This window comes from Megalobrama amblycephala, linkage group LG2 (assembly GCF_018812025.1).
Source record: "Megalobrama amblycephala isolate DHTTF-2021 linkage group LG2, ASM1881202v1, whole genome shotgun sequence".
Classification (NCBI taxonomy): domain Eukaryota; kingdom Metazoa; phylum Chordata; class Actinopteri; order Cypriniformes; family Xenocyprididae; genus Megalobrama; species Megalobrama amblycephala.
The window spans coordinates 62,179,979-62,205,767 of NC_063045.1; the positions used below are offsets into that span (position 1 = coordinate 62,179,979).

Sequence of the window (25,789 nt, forward strand, 5' to 3'; positions counted from 1 at the left end):
TAACAAATGTTTTTTCATGAAAAAGCAAAACTATAAATATACCAACAAAATGCACTTAACACAGATTAAAGCCATACTGAAATGTAAATATTTATGCATATGTTTGTACAGTTTTATCTGCTAAAATCATCTTTGAACATTGAGGTTTGCATTATAACCTTGTTTAGCACTTGAGTTGTGCATTTTATTTTGGGAAAAAATGTTTAAATTCCTCCAAAACAGACCAGAATGTCAAAATATCATTGCTTTTTCTTAAATGCTCCAATCTCAGCAATTTGTTAACATTAAATCTAATGATTTTCCTTTGGAAAACATACATATTTAAAAGATTTTGCAAGAAAAAAGCTTCTGTTGTAAAAAGTAAGGTGATGTAGTTATACGTTACTACATGTACTTACTATAGTAATAACAGTAAATTATGCATAATTACAAGTATAATTAGATAAAATATCAAAGCAAGCGTCTTCATCTGCGGATCTTTTTAAAGGTGCCCTAGAATCAAAAATTTAATTTACCTCGGCATAGTTGAATAACAAGAGTTCAGTACATGGAAATGACATACAGTGAGTCTCAAACTCCATTGTTTCCTCCTTCTTATATAAATCTCATTTGTTTAAAAGCCCTCCGAAGAACAGGCGAATCTCAACATAACACCGACTGTTACGTAACAGTCGGGATCATTAATATGTACGCCCCCAATATTTGCATATGCCAGCCCATGTTCAAGGCATTAGACAAGGGCAGCCAGTATTAACGTCTGGATGTGCACAGCTGAATCATCAGACTAGGTAAGCAAGCAAGAACAATAGTGAAAAATGGCAGATGGAGCAATAACAAAGACTATAGAATAACACAAGACGTGTCACTCGTATTGTTTTGAATGGGAGAAAGTGTAACGCGCAATATGGCGGAATAAGTCCCGCCTTCTAAATAAGAGCCAATCGCCGACTCATCGCGTCACTTCAGCGGCCGTTAGAATCACCGGTTTCTATAGAAACAGTCAGACGCTCGCCTCCGAAGAGACGCGCATTTAGGTCTGCGCATGCGCATTAGCTTGATCCAGCCTGAAAAATAGTTTTTTTTGCCATGATTCGAGCGTTTAGAAACTAAATTTATGAGCCGGTTGTTGTTAGATTTCATTGGTGATTTCAAATATGAAATTTAATCGTAAGGTTGGCGAACAGTTTTGGAGAATTTGATGTTTCCCCATTCAAAGAGATTGCATGATGCCCAGGATGCCCGAGAGGCGTTTCAAAGATGGCCGCCGAGTGAAATGACTTGTCTTAAAGGGACTTTGACAATAATAACTGACATGATCCATGATATCATGATATTTTTAGTGATATTTGTAAATTGTCTTTCTAAATGTTTCGTTAGCATGTTGCTAATGTACTGTTAAATGTGGTTAAAGTTACCATCGTTTCTTACTGTATTCACGGAGACAAGAGAGCCATCGCTATTTTCATTTTTAAACACTTGCAGTCTGTATAATGCATAAACACAACTTCATTCTTTATAAATCTCTCCAGCAGTGTGTAATGTTAGCTTTAGCCACGGAGCAAAACCTCAAAATCATTCAGAATCAAATGTAAACATCCAAATAAATACTTTACTCACATAATTCGAAGCATGCATGCAGCATGCATGACGAACATCTTGTAAAGATCCATTTGAGGGTTATATTAGCTGTGTAAACTTTGTTTATGCACTGTATTATAGTCGAGAGCTCGGGGGGAGGGGAGCGCGAGATTTAAAGGGGCCGCACGCTGAATCGGTGCATAGTTAATGATGCCCCAAAATAGGCAGTTAAAAAAATTAATTAAAAAAATCTATGGGGTATTTTGAGCTGAAACTTCACAGACACATTCAGGGGACACCTTAGACTTATATTACATCTTGTGAAAGAGCATTCTAGGGCACCTTTAAAACATCACTTTTGGACACAAAACTTAATCTCTTCTTTTATTTTTTAAAAACCAGACAAACTTCTTTGTGCCAAATGTTTAGCTTAAAAAGCATGTTTGTGCATCTTTCCTTACAATAAATGACACATGCTTTAATGTTTTAAAAATAACAAGTGAACAAATGTATTTTGGGGCCACTGTATGTAAATAGTTCATGAAAATTATAAATATACCAACAAAATGCACTTAACACAGATTAAAGCCATACTGATATGTACATATTTATGCATATGTTTGTTCAGTTTTATCTGATAAAATCATCTTTGAACATTGAGGTTTGCATTACAACCTTGTTTAGCACTTGAGTTGTGCATTTTATTTTGGGATAATTCCTCCAAAACAGACCAGAATGTCAAAATATCTTTGCTTTTTCTTTAATGCTCCAATCTCAGTGAATTGTTAACATTAAATCTAATGATTTTCCTTTGGAAAACAAACATATCTAAACATTTTTGCAAGAAAAAAAGCATCTGTTGTAAAAAGTAAGGTAACACTTGATTTTAAAGTGACGTACACTACCATTCAAAAGTTTTTTTTTTTTTTCAGCACAGATGTGTTAAATTGAAAAAAAGTGATAGTAAAGATTTATATTGTTAGAAAATATTTATATTTTGAATAAATGCCGTTCTTTTTGACTATTTATTCATCAATGAATCCTGAAAAAAGTATCACAAGTTCCAAAAAATATTAAGCAACACAACTGTTTCCAACTTTGATAATAACTGAGTGTCAAATCATCATATTAGAATGATTTCTGAAGGATCATGTGACACTGAAGACTGGAGGAATGATGCTGAAAATTCAGCTTTGCATTACAGAAAAAAATTGTATTTTAAAGTATATTCAAATAGAAAACCATTATTTTAAATTGTAATAATATTTCACAATATTACTGTTTTTTTCTGTATTTTTGATCAAATAAATTCAGCCTTAATGAGCATAAGAGACTTCTTTCAAACACATTAAAAATAGTAATGTTTCCAAACTTTTGAATGGTATTGTAGTTACACGTAATAACAGTAAATTATGCATAATTACAAGTAACTAGTCCCAACTCTATAGTAAGTACATGTAGTTAATTAATTTCCTATGCATCTGATTCTCATTATTCAGCAGAATTCATCAAAAGTGAGGTTGATTTTTGCATTTCAACTACAAACACGTGCTTTTGAGTGCAAGGGAAAGTGGTTTCTGCTTTGAAGCACAAGCCCCGCCTTTGTCTTTCATCTCAACCTGAAAGCCCCGCCCACTCCGCGTTGGGCACCTCCAATTGGTGGTTTAAATATAGTTATTTCTTTTACAATGCATGCTTGCGTTTGTAGTTTCATCCCAAATATGATTCCTCAGAACACATGTTAAAGGATTAGTTCACTTTCAAATAAAATTGTCCTAATAATTTACTCTCCTCCATGTCATCCAAGATGTTCATGTCTTTCTTTCTTCAGTCGAAAAGAAATGAATAATTAAAATAAAGTTAAATAATTAGAGTTCAGTACATGGAAATGACATACAGAGAGTCTCAAACATCATTGTTTCCTCCTTCTTAAGTAAATTTGATTTGTTTAAAAGACCTCTGAAGAACAGGCGACTCTCAACATAACACTGACTGTTACGTAACAGTCGGGATCATTAATATGTACGCCCCCAATATTTGCATATGCCAGCCCATGTTCAAGGCATTACACAAGGGCAGCCAGTATTAACGTCTGGATCTGTGCACAGCTGAATCATCAGACTAGGTAAGCAAGAACAACAGCGAAAAATGGCAGCAATAATAACTGACATGATCCATGATATCATGATATTTTTAGTGATATTTGTAAATTGTCTTTCTAAATGTTTCATTAGCATGTTGCTAATGTACTGTTAAATGTGGTTAAAGTTACCATCGTTTATTACTGTATTCACGGAGACAAGAGCCGTCGCTATTTTCATTTTTAAACACTTGCAGTCTGTATAATTCATAAACACAACTTCATTCTTTATAAATCTCTCCAACAGTGTAGCATTAGCCGTTAGCCACAGAGCACAGCCTCAAACTCAAACATCAAAATAAATACTTTACTCACATAATTCGAAGCATGCAAACAGCATGCATGACGAACATCTTGTAAAGATCCATTTGAGGGTTATATTAGCTGTGTGAACTTTGTAAAAAAATGGAAATTCTGTCATTAATTACTCACCCTCATGTCGTTTCACACCCGTAAGACCTTCATCTTCATCTTCCGTTCATCTTCGGAACACGAATTAAGATATTTTTGATGAAATCCAATGGCTCAGTGAGGCCTGCATAGCCAGCATTTCCTCTCTCAAGATCCATTAATGTACTAAAACATATTTAAATCAGTTCATGTGAGTACAGTGGTTCAATATTAATATTATAAAGCCACGAGAATATTTCTGGTGCACCAAAAAAACTAAATAACGACTTATATAGTGATGGCCGATTTCAAAACACTGCTTCAGGAAGCTTCAGAGCGTTATGAATCTTTTGTGTCGAATCAGCGGTTCGGAGCGCCAAAGTCACGTGATTTCAGCCGTTGGTGGTTTGACACGCGATCCGAATCATGATTCGACATGGGTCTTACGGGTGTTTAAACGGCACGAGGGTGAATAATTAATGACATTATTGTCATTTTTGGGTGAACTAACCCTTTAAAGGGACACACACTGAATCGGCGCATTTCTAATTATGCCCCAAAATAGGCACTTAAAAAATGAATAATAAAAAATCTGTGGGGTATTTTGAGCTGAAACTTCACAGACACATTCTGAGACATATATTACATCTTGTGAAAAAGCATTCTATGGCACCTTTAATTTCTTTTCGACTGAAGACAGACAGACAAACATCTTGGATGACATGGAGGTGAGTAAATTATCAGGAAATTTTAATTTGAAAGTGAACTAATCCTTTAAGCAATAAATCAGCCGCAAATTATTGCTCCCTCCCACCCTCGCTGGCTCCGCCCCCTCCCCTCCAGCGTCAGGTTCGGTTGCGCGCAGAGCTTTATATGATAGCTCCGCCTCTTTCCGCAGCGTCAAGTTCGTTTACGCGGCGCGCTTTATAGCAACCGTTGCCCCGAGCTGCAGCGCCATAGTCACCGTAGTCCTGGCGACTGTAACCCACCAACAATAACAACAACAACCTCCTCCTCTCCGCTCCATCCTTACCACCACCTTCCTACCATCCTCATCCTCATCCACACACTAGTCCAGGTGAATATTTCAATATTAACCGAATGTGTTCGCTGTTTAACCGCTGCATGTGTTTTTATCCGCGATTATTGGAGTGAATCTGAGGAGATTGACGGTGTCGTTCTGCTGGTTCTTTCTCTGACGGTTCGTTCTGTTTCTATTGACGCGGCGCGTCCAGATGTTTCGCTTCTCATCTGCTTTTATGTACGACATCTGTCGGCGTCTGAATAGCGCTAAAGGATGATTATAAGTTTAATGACGAGATCCTAACGCAGAAAACGCGATGAAAATGGTGTTGAATGGAAGCGCAGCATCATTTTCTCACGATGCAGGTGTTGCTAAGCGGCTAACGTTAGCATCGTGAGCCCGACTGAGGCGATTCTTTATTACACTTTGTGTTTGTGTTCAAAATCACATCTTTATGTGTATTCTCAAGCGTTTAGATGTAAAATACAGTCTTCAATGTGTATATTTGAGTCATTTCAGTCGTTGGGTGTTGCATTATCATTAGCCTCAGACGCTCATTTGTAAACGAAACAATGATTTTTTTTTCCTCAGCGAGATGTTTGTGTTTTTATGTTCGGATGATAAATAATGCTAGAGGATTTTAGGTGTGATTCTGTGAGATTTAATGCCGCATATGAAGATTATCTGTCTGTCTTCTATTGTTATAAAGCAGGAGTTAGTCTTGCTAAGCTATTGGCCCTCAGTGGCTGTGTCTCAAAACCTGTCATGCTCCCTACATAGAAGCCTTAGTGGGCAGCTTATTTGGGCATCATGGATCATAAACACAATCTGTTTGGGCATCATGAACTAGTGGAGCAGCATCTCTGTCTATATAGGCAGATCTTTAGATGTCTGTGTTGTTATAATCTCACTGATTATTTGCACAGCTGTGTAAAATCCACCTGTTAATATGCAGATTCATTTATAACAAACCACACACGAATTGCATGATTGGGTTTCAGTTCACAAGCTTGATTAATATTGATTAATTTTCATTTATTTATATTTTTCTCAAGTAAAAAAACTATAATGGTGTAAACTATACAGAGGCGGAACCTATTACTATAATATTAACGTTATAATAATGCCATAATTATGATTTTACTCCAATCATTAAATATTGAAGATGGCTGATTAAGAATATACTGGATTTATAGTGCATATATTAATCAAAACGCTCCTCTCGAGATATTTTTCTGAGTTTATGGTCATTGAATGTGACGTTAAGCTGTTTTATTGACGTCTTTTCCGCTGTTGAAACACTGATTGATCGATTACATGAGACACGATTGATTTCAGTAAGTTGTTGTGGATCTTTCAACATTCCTTCTGATGTTCATGCATGTTGATTTGGTGCTGTAACTAGTAGTAAAGAGTAAATAGTTTGGGTTTTAGTTCACAAGCTTGCAATCTCGATTCAATATTGATTAATTTCATTCATATATATTTTTCTCTAGCAAAAAAAAAAAAACTATAATGCTGTAAACTATACAGTGAGTGAAACTATTACTATAATATTACAGGTTAAAATTAATGTTATAACAACTTTATAATGCCTTAATTATGATTTTACTCCATTTTTTTTGGATTTATACATTATTGAAGAACAGGTTGACTTGAGTAAAAATTTACTGAATTTATAGTGCATACTAATCAGAATGCTCCTCTCTAGAGTTATTTTTCTAGTTAACTGAGTTTATGGTCATTGAATGTGACGTTAAGCTGTTTTATTGACGTCTTTTCCGCTGTTGAAACACTGATTGATCGATTACATGAGACACGATTGATTTCAGTAAGTTGTTGTGGATCTTTCAACATTCCTTCTGATGTTCATGCATGTTGATTTGGTGCTGTAACTAGTAGTAAAGAGACACAAAAACACATTTGAGTGAATTTAGAGATGAAACTGACTGAACTTGAAAGCTGAGACTGTTTCATATCAAAGATTATTGTGATTATTGGATGGCAGGAGCCATGTTTAGTGAAGTTTTGTTTGCGCATCAACTGTAAACGGCATCTAAAAGATCAACCTTGGGATTTAAGAATCAATATCGGTTCATCAAAATGAGAATCCATTAAAATTGTGGAATCAATATTTTCAGCCCAGCCCAACAAATTCTGATTTTTTTTTTTCTTCTTCACATTACATGGCTTGATGCTTCTTGGCATATTGCCAAAGTATTTATTACTAGGGCTGCACGATTACTCTTGATTATTTAACTATTTTCTAATAAAGTTGCCAGCGCCAGCATTTTTTAAAATCATTTTCACAAAAATTTCATGGCCCCCAGAATATTTTGTTGTATGAATATCTGAGCATGCAATATGTCAAATGAAAGAGAAAAAAAATGTATGCTAGCTTCATGCATTCTTTTTTTATCAACACTTGAATGTGGATAAGTTTAATTTAAAAAGCTACATTTTGAAGAAAAAGCTGAGAAAATCACTTTTTTTCGCTCAAAGACTACTGCTTCTTCTTCGCCTGTGTTTTGATCTGGAGATTCTCTACTGTTTCAGATAATGCGTAATAGCACCCCCTACTGTGAGACACAGAATACCGGCAAAACATGTCAATGGCAGGGAAAGAGTTAAAGGGTTAGCCTAGTTCACCCCAAAATGAAATTTCTGTCATTAATTACTCACCCTCATGTCGTTCCACACCCGTAAGACCTTCGTTCATCTTCAGAACACAAATTAAGATATGTTTGATGAAATCCAAGACACTTTTTTTATCCTCTATATAAAGTAACGAAATTACCACATTCAAGGTCCAGAAAGGTACTAAAGACATTGTTAAAACAGTCATGTGACTGCAGTGGTTCAACCTTAATCTATTGAAGAGACGAGAATACTTTTTGTGCGCAAAAACAAAACAAAAATAACGACTTCTCTCAACAAATTCGTCTCTCCTGTCAGACTCGTTGATGCAGTTCAGCGCTTCGGTGTTTACGTCGGCTCCTGTGTCAGCATCACAAGCATGTGTCATGCTGATCATGTGACCAGGCGTCAGCCAATACTGAGCCGGCGTTCTGACGCAAAACGTAGAAGCGCTGCAACAAAACTAGAATAGCAGAATGACAGAGGAGAGGCGAGTTTGTTGGATAAAGTGGTTATTTTTGTTTTGTTTTTGCGCACAAGTGTTCTTTTCAGTCGCTGAAAAGGTTGAAGCACTGCAGTCACATGACTGTTTTAACGATGTCTTTAGTACCTTTCTGGACCTTGAAAGTGTTGATTATATTGCTGTCTATGGACGAGTCTCGGATTTCATCAAAAATATCTTAATTTGTGTTCTGAAGATGAACGAAAGTCTTACGGGTGTGGAACGACATGAGGGAGAGAATTTCATTTTAGGTGAAGTAACCCTTTAAGTATAATCTTCTGCGATAAATGCATTTACTCCGTGCTGTAATACAAAATATTTTAAGCATTAACATAATTTAGAATTATTGTAATTAATATTATGTTTAGCTTTTGAGAGAAGCTTCTTAAGGTTTTACCAGTGTTCATGTAGAGAGATAAAGTAAAATAAACCTTGCGTACGAGTTGACGTTTTCTTCATTTGTGCTTGCGTAATTCTGATGTAAAAAGAACAAATAATCGTGATTATTAGTGGTGCTTCCCTGCTTATTACTATGGATAAATGAGAAAATGCTGGGAAGGTCATGGAAATGCAAATGCATCCTAGATCATATTGCAGTGATGTTGCCGATGAATGTTGTCGAAATAATCATCGTAATTTTATTTCACAACCAGTGAAACTGGACAGTGTTCATCATGTTTGCATGTCCGTCCATTTGCCACGTTTTTCTGATGTTTGCCCTGTAATAATACAGGAGATGCAAAGGTCTTTTTTAAAGTCCCAGAGATGACGGTTTTTAATAGACACAAACATACAGGCTGCGATTGACACCGTCTGCTGGAGTTTGTTTGATGGCTCAGCATAACTTGGCAATGGCCTGTAACAGCTAAAAGGCCGTGTCAGTTTTAGCCACGTTCGTTTGTAGTCTCTTGGCGCAGAAGCTGGCGATGATGGATGCAGAAATGTGACCTATCTGCACATATTCCAGCCGCACCTAAGCAAATCGCTGAGGGTTTCCTGGAGTTGCGTCAGGGTCCTCTGCGAGATGAAGCAGCGTCTCGCTTCCCCTGTTGTCTTCATTATAGGCCGAGGAACAGGTGCTGGAGAAGACCTGACATGTGCTCAGTGGAGAGAGGCAGCATGGGATATCTCTCCATCCAACCTGATGCAGAAATGCACACTTCGATATTGTGGAAAGTTAAAGTTGAGGGAGTGGAAAGATTTTTATGATGTGTCTGAAAGCAAACGAAAGCTAATGAAGTCGATCATGTTATTGCAGGTGTCTCTCTCGGGTCCAGAGCTTTAGGTTTATTTTCTGTCGTTTTCTATCCCCCTTCACTGGTCCGTTAATGCCGAACCTAGAGGACAGGATGTCAGAAACCGCTAGTTAACAGCTCACGTTACCACTTATCTACGGTCAGGTGTAGAGTTGAAACGGGGCCGCACCACCTGTCCGCTGTATCCTGTTGCCTTTCCAATCACTTTAAGAGATACTGATTGAGTAAATAATTCATATCCATTTCATTTCAAGCTAAACCCATTGAGGTTCACGGCTCACGGGTGTGTGGGCGGATGCTGCTCAGAAAAAACCTTTCAGAGCTTCTACAGTTTTTTTTTCTCTTTTTAATCAAGATTAATCAAGACTCTTTATTTTATTTTATTTTTGGTTTATTTTAGTGTGTTTTTTTTCCAGTCTAAACCACCCCTGGAAATGCTAAATATACATCAGCTACTGTGATCGCTTCAGATGTCTTTGCTTTACTGATCGTTACTGTATTCTGGACATTTTAGCTTCACGCTCAGTCAGTGCAGTTGATTCGATTGTTTTGTTTGTTTGAAATGTGACACTAGTGGTCATATGGGATTTTCTTTTTAGTAGCTGATTCCAATATCAATGTCTTGAGATTTTATTATATTATTGCGCTGAATATTTACACACTGCCCAACCCAAAAGTTGCTGATTTAAATAGGCAAATGCTTAAGAGTGTTTGATCGGATCATTATTGCAGTGATTATTATGTTTCTAGCACGTTATGTGTTTCACAACAGTTCTTCTAACACTAGTAGCTTTTCATTTCTTAAACAATTAGTTCACCCAAAAATGAAAATAATGTAATTTATCTCACCCTCATGTCGTTCCACACCCGTAAGACCTTCATTCATCTTCAGAACACAAATTAAGATATTTTTGATGAAATCCGATGGCTCAGTGAGGCCTGCATAGCCAGCATTTCCTCTCTCAAGATCCATTAATGTACTAAAAACATATTTAAATCAGTTCATGTGAGTACAGTGGTTCAATATTAATATTATAAAGCCACAAGAATATTTTTGGTGCACCAAAAAACCCAAATAACGACTTTTCAACAATATAGTGATGACCGATTTCAAAACACCACTTCAGAGCTTTACGAATCAAATCAGTGATTCGGATCGCCAAAGTCACGTGATTTCAGTGACTTTGATAGGAGATCCGAATCACTGATTTGATTCGTAAAGCTCTGAAGTGGTGTTTTGAAATCGGTCATCACTATATATATATATATTAGGGCTGTCAAAATAACGCGTTAATTTCGATTAATTAATCTGAGAAAAAATAACGCGTTAAAAAAATAACGCAGATTAATCCATTCCATATTGACATTTGAACCTGGAGCAGTTCTAGCCACCATTCGACTGTAAAATGAAGGAGAGAGACGAGAACGCGCTGGCGCTGCCTGGATCATTGACTGGAACATTTACTTATAAAAACGGCCTGATGGAAGTGTTGATAAAAATAAAGTCGTCTGCAATGTCTGCAGCAAGGAATTTGCATATCACCGGAGTTCGTCCACTCTAAAGTAGGCTACCACATCAATGCAAAACATCCAGGAGTTAACGTTAATCCGGAGGTACGACCTAGCACATCGTTAAAGTAGGCTAGATATTTTATGCTTTCTATAGAAATATTTCTCATGTCTCTTACACAAGCAGTCTATACGCTGAGTTTCTTTTCATTCATGTAAGATGCGTTCCAGTTCACGCGCCAGTGATCGCTCCCGCGCCTCCGTGTTATGATTATATTTTCTGCTATATTTGATTCTTATTTATTACATCCAGGCAATTGGTTGATGAAACATTGATTAAAATTAAGATACAATTTTTACAAAACGAAATTCACTTTAAAGAAAGGCTTTCTACCAAACAAAACTTCATGAAGTGGTCAAAATCATGTCTGACTCACTCCATGTCTCCTAATATATTCACTTTTCATAATCAAATAGATGAATTTAAAACATAACATAGGACTATTTAAACATGAATATGAAACCACGTTTTCTTTAATGGCTACCAACACCTAGCCTATAGTACAGTACAGAGAAATTTCACGTGTGAATTACCAATTAAAATGTGAACAAAAATAAAAGCAATTAAATGTGTTATTATAATTAAAAGATGGAAATTAAAATGACGGGTAATAATAGATTATGACGGATTTTTTACAAACCTCTCCGTCAAAATGATGGACAGTTTAAAGTCTAATGCAACCTCTGGTGTTACGGCACACATCATCAAATCTTCTTCCTGAAGCACTTTTGAATTTATTGAATTTATTTTGTTTAATAATAATAAAAGGGTTTTTGAATTTAATGTCACTAATGCTGATTATTCATTGATTAATTTGAATTTAAATATTTAATACTTTCACAGCAAAAATTATGTATGCGATTAATTTAGATTAATTAATCACAGAGTATGTAATTAATTAGATTAAAATTTTTAATCGATTGACAGCCCTAATGTGTATATATATATATATATATATATATATATATATATATATATATATATATATATATATATATATATATATATATATATATATGACTAATAATGACAATATTGTCTTCTGTAGAGCTGCTTTACAGCTGAATTTGTGAATGTGTCTATATACAGTAGTCTTAGTGTCCAAAAATGTCCTGAGGGGATTTTTTTTTAATGACCCTACAAGTTCAATTAAACCATCAAAAAATGAGGAAATATTTTTTATTTTAAATATGAGGGAAGAACAAAACACTAAATTTGGTTGAGGTATTTATCTGACTAAATTATTTGGCAAAAAAGCAAACTACAACTACAGGATTTATTTTACTATGCAAAAAAAAAAAAAAAAAATGCATAGAAAAAGCAAACATTGACTTCAACATAATCAGTTATTAATATTTGGTTGGTGCTCTCTTTTTTTTTTTTTTTTTGCATGTGTTCATAATTTCTTTGTAACAGTCTGGCCAAAAATTATGTTTGTTTCTTTGCATTATTATCACAAATAAGATCGACTCCAAGCACAAATATGCAATATGACTACAAAATCTTTAATAATATTTGAAAAAAGGGTGAAGATGTCAATTTTCCTAGGCTGGACATACTTTTGGCCACTAATATATATATATATGGTGTCCCAAAAGCACATTTGACCCCTGACTCTGTGGCGGGGCAGATTCGGGGTCGTGGGGGGAGAGAGGCAGCAAGTGTCGCCCTCCTCTTGGGCCTTTGTTACCCTTCGGCATTGAGCTGCAGTTGCGGAGCGGAGCTCTGGGTTTAAGTGGCCCACAGGGGAGCGGATGAATGAGCGGAGGTGAAGTCAGCTGGGGTGGGGGTGGAGCAGCGCTCAGACAGGTGCCTGTTTATGCAGCCGCAGGGAGCAGGTGGGGTTACTTCAGACAATATAGATCCGGGACTCGCATCAACATGCACATTTTTACATTGGATGTCAAGTGCCAAAATGATTTATCAAGTCAATCTAGATAATCAAACACTGATTTCACGATACAACATTATTAACATGACAAAGTCAACTTTAGTTGTGAAAATGGTCTGAAATTGTTCTTCAAAACACACGGTTGTTGGTGAGTCCTTGTCGCAAGTGGAACCTGGATTTAATGTAGTCTGGGCTGCATTTTCTTTCAGCTTTTTGTTTGTGATTTTTGGGTTAGGGTTAGGATGAGAGCATGTCACATGACCAGTCCATGTTTCATAGACCATAAACATCTGTCTGATTTGTCAAGTGTCCAAATGACAGATGAATGTGTGCTGAAATACTGCAGTTAGACCAGATAAAACCAAAAGTAACGAGTTGTTAAAAAAAACTTTTGTTTTTATATGTTTATTAATTATGATAATTATGCAGTTGGTTAGTTGCATGTGATAATTTGTATTTACTTTAGTATTTATTTATTATGCAAATTACACAGTTGGTTATTTGCATGTGATCATTTGCATTTACTTTAGTATTTATTTATTATGCTAATTATGCAGTTGGTTAGTTGCATTTATTTATTAATTATGCTAATTATGCAGTTGATTAGTTGCATGCGATCATTTGCATTTACTTTAGTATTTATTTATTATGCAAATTACGCAGTTGGTTAGTTGCATGCGATCATTTGCATTTACTTTAGTATTTATTTATTATGCAAATTACGCAGTTGGTTATTTGCATGTGATCATTTGCATTTACTTTAGTAATAATTTATTATGCAAATTACGCAGTCTTTGCATTTATTTATTTATTTATGCCAATTATGCAGTTGGTTATTTGCATGTGATCATTTGCATTTACTTTAGTACTAATTTATTATGCAAATTACGCAGTCTTTGCATTTATTTATTTATTTATGCCAATTATGCAGTTGGTTATTTGCATGCGATCATTTGCATTTACTTTAGTATTTATTTATTATGCAAATTACGCAGTTGGTTATTTGCATGTGATCATTTGCATTTACTTTAGTAATAATTTATTATGCAAATTACGCAGTCTTTGCATTTATTTATTTATTTATGCCAATTATGCAGTTGGTTATTTGCATGCGATCATTTGCATTTACTTTAGTATTTATTTATTATGCAAATTACGCAGTTGGTTAGTTGCATGTGATTATTTGCATTTACTTTAGTATTTATTTATTATGCAAATTACGCAGTTGGTTATTTGCATGTGATCATTTGCATTTACTTTAGTAATAATTTATTATGCAAATTACGCAGTCTTTGCATTTATTTATTTATTATGCAAATTACGCAGTTGGTTATTTGCATGTGATCATTTGCATTTACTTTAGTAATAATTTATTATGCAAATTATGCAGTCTTTGCATTTATTTATTTATTTATGCCAATTATGCAGTTGGTTATTTGCATGCGATCATTTGCATTTACTTTAGTATTTATTTATTATGCAAATTACGCAGTTGGTTATTTGCATGTGATCATTTGCATTTACTTTAGTAATAATTTATTATGCAAATTATGCAGTCTTTGCATTTATTTATTTATTTATGCCAATTATGCAGTTGGTTATTTGCATGCGATCATTTGCATTTACTTTAGTATTTATTTATTATGCAAATTACGCAGTTGGTTATTTGCATGTGATCATTTGCATTTACTTTAGTAATAATTTATTATGCAAATTACGCAGTCTTTGCATTTATTTATTTATTTATGCCAATTATGCAGTTGGTTATTTGCATGTGATCATTTGCATTTACTTTAGTATTTATTTATTTATTATTCTAATGACGTAGTTGGTTAGATCTTTTTCATTTCCCATAGTCAGTTTTGGAGAAAGTTACTTTAAAAGTAACATTACAATTCTGATACTCTCTAAAAAAAGTAACTAATTGCATTACTTAGTTAGAAAGTAATGTGTTGCGTTACTTGTGCGTTACTTTTTCTTACTTGGACTGGCTTGCTTGTTTGTTTTTAATTCGTTTGGTGACAGTAGAGCTAACTTGCATTACTTATTTGAAAAAGTAACTCAGATATTTTGTTGTCAATTTAAAAGTAATGCGTTACTTTACTAGTTACTTGAAAAAGTAATCTGATTATGTAACTCACATTACCTGTAATGCGTTACCCCAACACTGACCATAGTATTTATTTATTTCATTATGTTAAATAAACAGTTGGTAAGTTGCATTTGATCATTGAAATTTATCAAGGTTTTTAACTCTCTTCTTGTGATCTATTGTTTGTAAAATGTTTAAAATTGAGAAAAAAAAAAAAAATGTATCAAGGTTTTTTCCTGAGAACCAATTCTATAGATGTTCAAGGACATCATTGTCATAAACTGCAGAAAAAACCTGCATTCAATACGTCTCTAATTTGTCTCATATTTATAAACAGGATGAAGGTTTTGTGTGTTTACATTGCAAATCCACATCTGTCGCAGCATTTCAGAGGACATATTTGTAGCATTTACCAAGAACGGATTCTAATTAGAATGAAAGTCTGTTTAATGAAGGATTGTGTGAGGAGAAAAAAAATCGAATTAAGACTTAAGATTCAGCCAGTTTGGAGTCATAATAGTGCTGCATCATGTTTTAAAGTTGATGCTAATAAAAAAAAACAACAGTTGATGGTGATCCACAGCGTTCGAATGTTGACTCATTAGTGTGTGTGCACTGGAAACGGCCTGATTATGTGCGAGGCAGGAATGCTGGGTAATCAGACGTTTAGGGCTGAGGGGGAGGTGAAGTGAACACAACACCACCTGCACCCTTCAGGTAAATGAGGAACAGAGGAAGAGGAGGTGGCAGGAGCCTCTGGGGAGCAGCAGGGTAATTAACCTGGAGAGACCTGATCATGGAAACTCGTGTACGCTCCAGCGCCGCTGCTCAAACACCGCTTGTTTACATGCGAGAAACACCGATGCAAACGTAAAGATGTGATTTCTCACAGAACTGAGTTCAGCAGCGGACGGCTGCTTCTCGTCGGTTTAGAGCGCGAGCGGAGACAAACCTGCCGAGAACATTAAATATTAACTTCATTTATTGCTTTGGGTCCGGCCAGCGTTCTCCGCTCACACAGATAACCTCCACATCACCGCTGTGTGTTTGTGTAAGCAGAATCACTCTCTGATGAGGACAGGAAGTGACCCGAGCATGATAAAACAATATTATCTTTTATTCTTTGGGTAACGATCCTCAGGGTTGTTATTAGACGAGCATCATGCTCGGATTAAGTGTGTGCGTCACAGGGTTATTAATTAAAACATTTCTGTTCATTGAAATAAAATAAATATTAGTTGAAAATCTTAAAGGGATAGCTCACCCTAAAATGACAATTAAGGCATTATTTACTCAACCTGATGTTGTTCTAATACCCTTATTTCTTTCTAAGATTTTTTTTGTAAATGTCCATATTAAAGCAGTTAAATCTGAATATATCTGTCTTGACAAGAAGTTATGGTGTTCACATCTGTCAGCCATCATTCTGACTGTCACCTGACAACTGGAGTTCTGCAGATATTCAACTTTATTAGGATTTTTAGGTGCTGTATTTCATGTCGCGTTTTTATTAATCTTGATTTCGCACTTGTGTGTTTTTCTGTGCGAGTCGGAGTGAACTGTGACACTAATAGCGTCTCATGAACTCAAGAAGCTCAACGGACAGGATTTTCTTAAAGGGTTAGTTCACCCAAAAATAAAATTTCTGTCATTAATTACTCTCCCTCATGTCGTTCCACACCCGTAAGACCTTCGTTCATCTTCAGAACACAAATTAAGGTATTTTTGATGAAATCTAAGAGGTTTTTTTTATATCCTCAATAGAAAGCAACAAAATTACCACATTTAAGGTCCAGAAAGGAACTAAAGACATCGTTAAAACAGTCATGTGACTGCAGCGGTTCAACCTTAATGTTATGAAGAGACGAGAATACTTCATTGCAGCGCTTCCAGGTTCTGCCTCAGAACGCCGACAAAGCTGATCACGTGATGCATGCATGTGATGCTGACGCAGGAGCCGACCAATAAGGCTCCTTAGAACCTGGAAGTATTCTCGTCTCTTCATAACATTAAGGTTGAAGCACTGCAGTCACATGACTGTTTTAACAATGTCTTTAGTTCCTTTCTGGACCTTGAAAGTGTTGATTATATTGCCGTCTATAGACAAGTCTTGAATTTCATCAAAAATATCTTAATTTGTGTTCTGAAGATGAACGAAGGTCTTACGGGTGTGGAACGACATGAGGGAGAGTAATTAATGACAGAAAACTAACACTTAATACCAAAATCAAGCTTCAAATGGAGGTTTTTGACAGCGACGATATGTATAAAAGAAACTATTAAAAATGTCAAAAACACAACAAATACTAAAACTTTAACCGAGATGAAAAAATAAAATTTGAATGATTCCTCAAATCAGGTGTTGTTGAGGAGAGTGTGCTGATACTAAAGTGACCATGTGGTTGTTTTAAGCGGCGAATGATTCTGTGTCTCAGGCGCCATGCAGACCCCAGAGGCCGGCGCTGACTCCACGTCCAACGTGCCCCTCCAGACCAGCGTGCCTGTGCAGCCTGCGGTCAGTGGCCAGCAGGTGGCGTCTCAGGTGCCCGTCCAGCAGCAGGTGAGGCGCTTCATACACAAACACACCACAATAGTGTGGGAAAATCATCCTCATTCAAATTAGATGTTTTTCCTCTTTTGGAAAGCCATAGAAACGCTATAATGGATTTTCTTGGGAACGCAAAAAGTATATTTGTTGTAGTTTCCGTTCACCGCTATATGATACAACTGTGACGACTTCTGCTTCTGAGAAGCATGGAAATGTGAAAAGGGTCCATTACAAAGCTGCTACTGAAACCACTTATTTCTATATTGTGGAGTGATTATTGAGCCGTGAGTCACTGTCAGTGTAACGCTGTGTTTTCAGGCGCAGACTGTTCAACAGGTCCAGCATGTGTATCAAGCACAGGTGCAGTACGTTCAGGAGGAAAACAATGGCGTTTACACCAACGGAACCATGTGAGTGTTTTCATGAAGCCCATCTCAAACACATGTTCTCTGATAGGAAATGTGAGTTTCCCAAAAATAAAAATTACTTGCCCTCGTGTCGTTCCAAACCTGTATGCATTTCTTTCTTCTGTGGATCACAAAAGAAGATTTTGTGTTGAATGTGGGAACCAAACTGTTTGATTCATAGATATGTATATGTAGATGCCACTGCTCCAGACACGTCAACGCGCCTGCCATCTTCAAACGGTCGACATGACGCCGTTCATCACTCACACTAACAAATCATCAAAGTTTTCATCAAAAATGTCACAGCGTTGTGCAGCTTATGGCTGTAAAAACCAGAGTTATAGTTATAGTGTTTTACTTAATATGCAATATCCATATGCAGAATTATCAAATTCATGATAAACTAAATGCTGTGAAAATCATCTAATATCTGCTGCAGATACACATATTTATACAAGGTTGCAGATGCACAGTCAGTTTGCTCTCAAGTGGTCACAGACTAGATTTGACCGTTCTAATAGGGCAGACGACTAACATTTCAGCCCTGAGGCATCTATGTATATATATCTATGGTTTCATTTGCCATTGATTTCTGTAGTTTTTTTATGTTTATACAATGGCAGTCAATGGGAAATGAAACTGTTTGGTTTCCAACATTCTACAGAATATCTTCTTTTATGTTCCACGGAAGAAAGTAAGTCATGGTTTGGAACTACATGAGCAGGAGTAAATGACTGAATTTTCATTTTTGGGTTCGCACATGCTACAGACAGCTGCGTTCAAAAATCAAAATTGTAATAAGTGCAGAATAAAGGCCTAATCACAACAATAACGATAAAGATATAAGGTGCATCCCAATGCATGTACTTATGCACTATTCTTTGATGTTTTGTAGTAGAATTACTGCAAGTAGTGTGTTCACACTGAAAATTACAAATGGAAAATGTGCACTTTAAATACCGGGATGATGCCCTTAATTAACTGAAAAAATGAAGAGTGGAATGTTGGACACTTTATACACGCGACTGTCGCAGCTTTAAATCACATAAGCGGAGAGTGAGCGATGTTGAATGACAAAATAACCTTAGAAAGTTTACACTACACACTTGAGTTTATGGTGTATATGTGTATGGAAGTAAAAGAATGACAAAAGTCTTTGAAACAAAAAAGCATGTTGAATTGACCCTTCGCTGGGAGTTTGATTGACAAGCGATCTAACCAATCATAACGCCGAATTTTGTCCGACAAAGCAGTCAGGAGTTAGAAGATTAACCTCGGTGGACTTGAACCGACGTCTTTCCGCGTTTGAAACAACATACCTTCTGATGTTCATTCATGTTTATTTGATGCTATAAATGAACTAGTAGGAAGAGATGATTGGTTCACGAGCCGCTTGAGCTGAGGAGCTACAGAGATCTGTCACGACACATTAAAGAGCCACAAAACGCTTTTTATTGTTCGAATTTATTAAAAAATTACAGTTTGAAAGCTGGGACTTTGTTTAATATCATCAGTAACCTGCTCTGTCTTGTCTGTCGACGTGTTGTCAGTCATGGCTTGTCGGACAAAGCAACAGTAACTAAGGGGGGCGGGTCTTTGCAAAGGGCCAATTGAGTGAAAAATACATCGCGGAGCAAAGAGGACACTGACAACACGTCGACAGACAAGACAGAGCAGGTATTAAGCAAAGTCCCAGCTTTCAAATTGTGTAATTTTTTAATAAATTCGAACAATAAAAAGCGTTTTGTGGCTCTTTAATGTGTCGTGACAGATCTCTGTAGCTCCTCAGCTCAAGCGGCTCGTGAACCGATCATCTCTTCCTACTAGTTCATTTATAGCATCAAATAAACATGAATGAACATCAGAAGGTATGTTGTTTCAAACGCGGAAAGACGTCAGTTCAAGTCTACTGAGGTTAATCTTCTAACTCCTGACTGCTTTGTTGGACAAAATTCGGCGTTATGATTGGTTAGATCGCTTGCCAATCAAACTCCCGGCGAAGGGTCAATTGCACCAACTGAAAAAAAAAATGCATTACACTAACAATGCTTTCATTTTCATGCATTGCGTTTTCACGGCTTGCATTTTTGGGAGCTGAAATTCAACATTTAACCTGTGAATATTTCAAATGAAAACATTCACAATTTCATTATTCAGTTAGTGCAATGCATTTTTTTCCCAATTAGAGCAACATAAGCATGTAAGTTGTTTCAAAGACTTTTGTCATTATTTTACCTCCATATAAGTGCATCATTTGGGACACATCTATAGTTTTAAAAATCATTCAACTATAGCAATAATGGTGCAGATAAACATTATTGTTGGAATCATTGTCACAATGTTTTTTTTCTAGCTGATGAATGATAAAAACATTGACAGCCAATCAGAATCCATCCTGCTTTAAAGAGCTCGAGCAACAGATGACAGCTGCAGAAAAAAAACAGAACAATGTTTGGACGCGAATATAGTTATTGTTCTTGGTGCGAACGGGCCTTTAGTCTCTCATGCTGTCGCAGATAAAAATAAGGGTTACATGAGTGTGAAAAAAGCATGCGTTTAACTGATTTAGCGCACTCCATCTGCTGTGTGTCACTGAAACATGCTGCTTCTGAGAGACTCGAGCGTCTGTGTGGATTGTGCTCAGTCACCTGAAAATGACCACAAGCATCAACGAGTGCACTTTCACCGAAGCAGCCGAAGAAACGGCAGAAAAGCACCTGAAACTCTCCTAAGTGCTTCTGTCTGTTTTCTCCCTCAACAGCATTTGGATCGTTCATATTTAGACATTCACTCAGCAAGAGGCTAAGAACTTTTAAATTGGCTATTATAAATAAAATGTCATCAGGCGAACGGAGAAAGCACGCATCAGAATGGCAATCAAAAGCAATGTTCTCTATAAAACAGTTATGCTTTGGTGATTTCTGTATCCATGGAAACAGCACTCTCACCTGAAGCTCCCATCAAGACACGACTTATTATGTTTCTCAAGTCAATTAAAGAAAAGCGTGTGCGCTGATATAAAATGAAAATGTCAGAAATCATTTGAAAGTGAAAAAGCAGCTGGCGGCCTGTTCTTGTTTTATTGGCAGACGGACGTATTCATATTCAGAACCGCAGCTGTACAACCAGAACAGTGGCGGGAACTACTTCGACACGCAGGGCAGCTCGGCTCAGGTGAGCGCGGTGGTGACCAATCACAGCATGGCCAACAACGGCAACGGGAACGGCGCTCTGGCCATGGGGCTGTCGGGAGGCCAGATCATCAGCAGCTCTGGAGCGTATCTGATTGGAGGAAACTCCATGGATGGCTCCGCCCCTCACACCGCGGCTCAGACCACCAGAGCCTCCCCCGCCACGGTGAGCTCCAATCACGTCACTGTATTTAACCCTCATGTCATGTTCCAGTTATTTCAACCCTTTTTGCCCAAATATGTTTATTCCCCAACCTTCTTACGCTTCAAAAAGCCGGTGTAGTGACAAATTTCGTACTCCTTATCTGTATTTTAAATTAATATAATTTGTATACAGTGCTTCCCACATGTTTGAAATATACTTAAAATCCTCCTATTACCCAAGGCACAAAAATGGTCTACTACATGTGACAAACAAATAATGTGTCATTTTTAACCGTATTTTTATTTATTGAAATTACTTTTAATTACATAGCATATTATTACATTTTATTACATACTAATATTATGTAAATTTTGCAAAATTATAGCATTTAAATGGTTCTCCTTTTCCTATGTTCTCCTTGCTGTCATACAGTGTCTCTCTCAGTGAATGGGACACAGATTTTACTAGTAAAATTTATATAATGAATAATATATGTGTCAAATAATCTTTTCTTCCAGTGGGGGAGACTACAATAAATTACTAATTAAATGGAAAATCAAATTAAATACAATTTATTGTGTAACCAAAATACCAATAATGCCCAGAAGAAAAAAAAAAAAAACTTTGCATGTGACTTTTAATTATAAACAAGCCCGAAATTCACCGGGACTCTTATTTTGAAATGTCTACTCTTACAACCGTCTAAAACATGTTATATAAAGGCCATAAAGTAGACATTGTAATAATTTATCAACTTGAGTTCATTAGCAATCGCTTGGCATAAATCTGCACTTTTCATTGATTGAGAATCACTCTGAAGCGCTGTTGCGTGAGCCTGTAAAACGCGCAACAGCGCCGCCTTGTGACTTTGCAACTTGCCGCGCTCTTTGTGAAATATCCACCTCATCTCTGCAGCGCACGTGGGAATGTCAGCGTGAGTAAACCGTTCTGACGCGCATATAATGAGCAGGTACGAAACACATAGGGCGAGGGGAGATTATCCGATCGCGGATGGTTTCATTATCTTGGGCAGATAGAAAAGTATAAGAGGATAAAAATAATAAAAGTATAAATGTGTCTCCAAATATACTTGGGCGGCCGTTAATATACCTGGGCGGCCCGTCCAAGTAAAGTCTATGTGTGGGAAGCACTGTTATATACTCAGGATAATCATTAACTGACCTGATTTGTCATGACACCGGCCTAAAAAAAAAATCTTGTTATGCTATATTATCACCAAATATTGGATTTAATCTTTTTGTCAACTTGTTTTCTTTCAGTTAGCACAGGTTTTATATTTATTATAGTAATAATAATAATTAGGGCTGTCAAGCGATTAAAAATTGTAATTACACGATTTGGCGATTAACTAATTGCACATCAAATTTGGCTGGGAAGTTACTCCCAAAAGATAATTTAAAGTCATTATTGTGTTAAATGAGAAAAGCATCAAATAGACATGACAAAAAGTAGCTTTATAACGAAATTTGTATTTGAATATTCATTCATTCGATTGATTCAGGAATGAAATAAATGACTCTTTTTATGAATCGGCCTTTTCAAATCATTGGTTCACCCGACTGACTCGTTCAAAACGATACAAACACATTGAAGCTCACTGAAAGGAGCTAATTATTTTCTTCTGTAAAGAAGATCCAATTTATATTGTGGAAAATTAATATTATAAATATGTGCAAAACTCACTATAGTACCGTTTTATTTATTTAATTTAAAAACCTGTGCTAATTGAAAGAAACAGATTGAATGCAACATTTGCCAATAACAGCATAATGAGTGATTTATAAGGCCAGTCATTTTTCCTTTACCAAATTAGGTACAGGGTTAATTAATCTGATATGTGCTTGTGATGATTAAAGCCAGTGTCAAAAATAATGTTTTTAGACTTTAAGAGGCAATATTTTGCCATTTTCAAGGGCATAAAGAGCTTAAAAACACACTTTTGAAATCAAATACTTCAGTTTAATTAATTCATTAAAATGAAGTGTCAATCTGAATAATTAGACAGGCTTTTACCAATCAAAGTAAATCAACATTTTATGTGATAATGGGTGTTTCAAACCCTTTTGAGCTGCCAAACATCCACCTTATTTTTAATGTGAAAGTAAGCTATTTTCTTCAGATTCATGAGCTGCTATAGGAAAATAACTAAAAGAATAAAGTGCAGTAAAGTCATGTTTATTTCTATTGCGTTTCTATACCAGCTTCACAGTAATAAACATGTAAATAACAGAATCAATGATGCAAACTTCAAATAAAGCAGCTTAAGTGTCATTATTCAGATCAACTCAGTAAACGGTAAAACTATTCGCACTACATACCAGTGTGTTTACATAAATATTAAAATAATATGATAACAAATAGCAGTTTCAAGACTGTTTTTGTACAGCTAAAATAACTTAAAAATGTTAAAAAAAGGTGGATTGTATTATCCTAAGAGAACCACATGCTCAAATACTGAGTAAAATAGTTTTTAATTAGTTTGTCTGATCGTTTTCAGCATTAAAAGTACGAGTTGAAATAATCATACGAGCAGTGCTGTCTTATCTGACCAGAACAAGGCAGCATATTTGATAAACATCATGTGATGTCTCAAAATATTCCCTATGTAGACAGCTCAGGTTTCAGAACAGGGACAATGTGCACATCTCGGCCTATTGGATGTTACACTGAATAAAAATTGGAGTTTTATTGCCCATGTTTTATTACAACAATGATTTAAAACGTGCCACTTTTTGTGAAAACATCTGCATTTCTGACTCTGCATATGAATAATTGGTCTCGTTGCTCGTGGAAAGCGTCTCGGATGACCTGTAGAGTTCAGAATGAAGGCTGGATCTGATGGTTGTGTGTGCGGTGCTGTAGTGTGTGTTGGTGGCTGGGTCTGTTTCTGCTGCTCATCTCTGGTTTCAGTGCAGCTCTCTGTCGCTACGGCCTTCATTTGATTTCCCCTTTTTTTGTTTTGTTCTCCTTTATTCTTTTGCTCTTTGGTCTATCAGATTGAAATGGCGATTGAGACGCTCCAAAAGTCTGAAGGTTTATCCAGTCAGAGAAGTTCGCTGCTCAACAGCCATGTAAGTTGTAACATGAACAGCTTTGCTTTGCACGTCTCCTAGCGATCTGCTTCGGTACTTTGCGCTTTTTCTCTCCCTCTCTCTCACACACTTTCTTTCTTAAGGCCGTTCACACCAAGGAGATTACTGTAACGGAAACTATTTAATCATTATGAGAATCCCACAACATAACAGTAACGACAGATATTACTGGATTTAGTGGTGCATGATATATCAGCCACAATATCGGTACCGATTTTTAATGGTATCGGCCTGATAAGACGATTTGGCCGATATATTTAAGCTGATAATGGATTATTTCCTTCAGCTGAGACACTTCAGATGCACACTGATCATAATGATGATTATAAATAGCTTGAAATATGATTGAAATCTCTTCAAAAAGGAAAATACAGTTGCAGTGCAAGTCTGTCATATGCTTATATGAGAACATTATAATTATGTGTTTGGGACATGACTACTTTTAATGGTGAGACTTTTGTTTTTGTAATCAGATCAAAAATTATATACAAATTTGGATTTAGATTTATCGGCCAATATATCGGTTATCGGCTTTCAAATATAAAGATTTTTTTTTTTTTTTACAGCTGATGAACGATAAAAACACTGACAGCCAATCAGAATCCATCCTGCTTTAATGAGCTGGAGCATTTAAAGCGAAATCAAACTGTCTAGTGTTATTGCGTAGGCTCTTTCACAATGAAAATGACTCCACAGCACCATCTAGCATCCAAGTTGTACACTTTTAAGTATCTATTAATTGCAAATTTATGCATCTTCCTAAAACAACAATGCAAATAATTACGTAATTGTACATAACTGAAAAGGAGTGAATATTGTCAGCTTTAAATTGTTCATTAGGTTGTTTTTTATTATGTATTATAAAAATAAATGCATTAAATTGAGTGTGCAACTGTAATTTCTATTTAAAATATTGAATAAGGAAGGGACGAAAGAGATGGATATGAAGATGGAAAATTAACATTGAGAACTTTATCTTATTAGATGCAGAAGGCAAAATAATGCAATATATTTTATTGCAATACTCCACACATCACAACACGTTTAAAAATCACAATGACATCGTAGCGTGACTTAAAAATCATGATAATATCATATAGTGGAGATTTATCAGGTGATTGTTATCATTCTTGGTGTGAACAGGCCTTTATACTGTGCTGTTTAAAAGAGTCACATGATCAATGACACTTAAATTTGAAAAAGATAAACTCAGACTCTTTAAATGGCACTGTATTTATTAGATTATGCAAGTTTTATTTTATTGTAAATTTCATATTTGTATGGACTTTCAGCATTTATTATGTT

General features: G+C 36.0%; 1 protein-coding gene across 2 annotated transcripts in view; it reads left to right on the forward strand.

Moving 5' to 3' along the window:
* Window positions 1-4,995: 4,995 nt before the first annotated feature.
* The window catches only part of rfx3 (regulatory factor X, 3 (influences HLA class II expression)), a 30,880-nt gene continuing 10,086 nt past the window's right edge, over window positions 4,996-25,789 (forward strand). The window contains exons 1-5 of one of the 2 annotated variants that reach the window (XM_048181366.1): window positions 4,997-5,186; window positions 17,516-17,640; window positions 17,947-18,038; window positions 21,125-21,392; window positions 24,389-24,463. In XM_048181366.1, coding sequence (XP_048037323.1) covers window positions 17,521-17,640; window positions 17,947-18,038; window positions 21,125-21,392; window positions 24,389-24,463 — 555 coding nt within the window. In that variant the 5' untranslated portion in view covers window positions 4,997-5,186; window positions 17,516-17,520. Of the gene's footprint in view, window positions 5,187-17,515; window positions 17,641-17,946; window positions 18,039-21,124; window positions 21,393-24,388; window positions 24,464-25,789 lie in introns of both variants that reach the window. The other variant, XM_048181369.1, reaches the window with a different exon arrangement.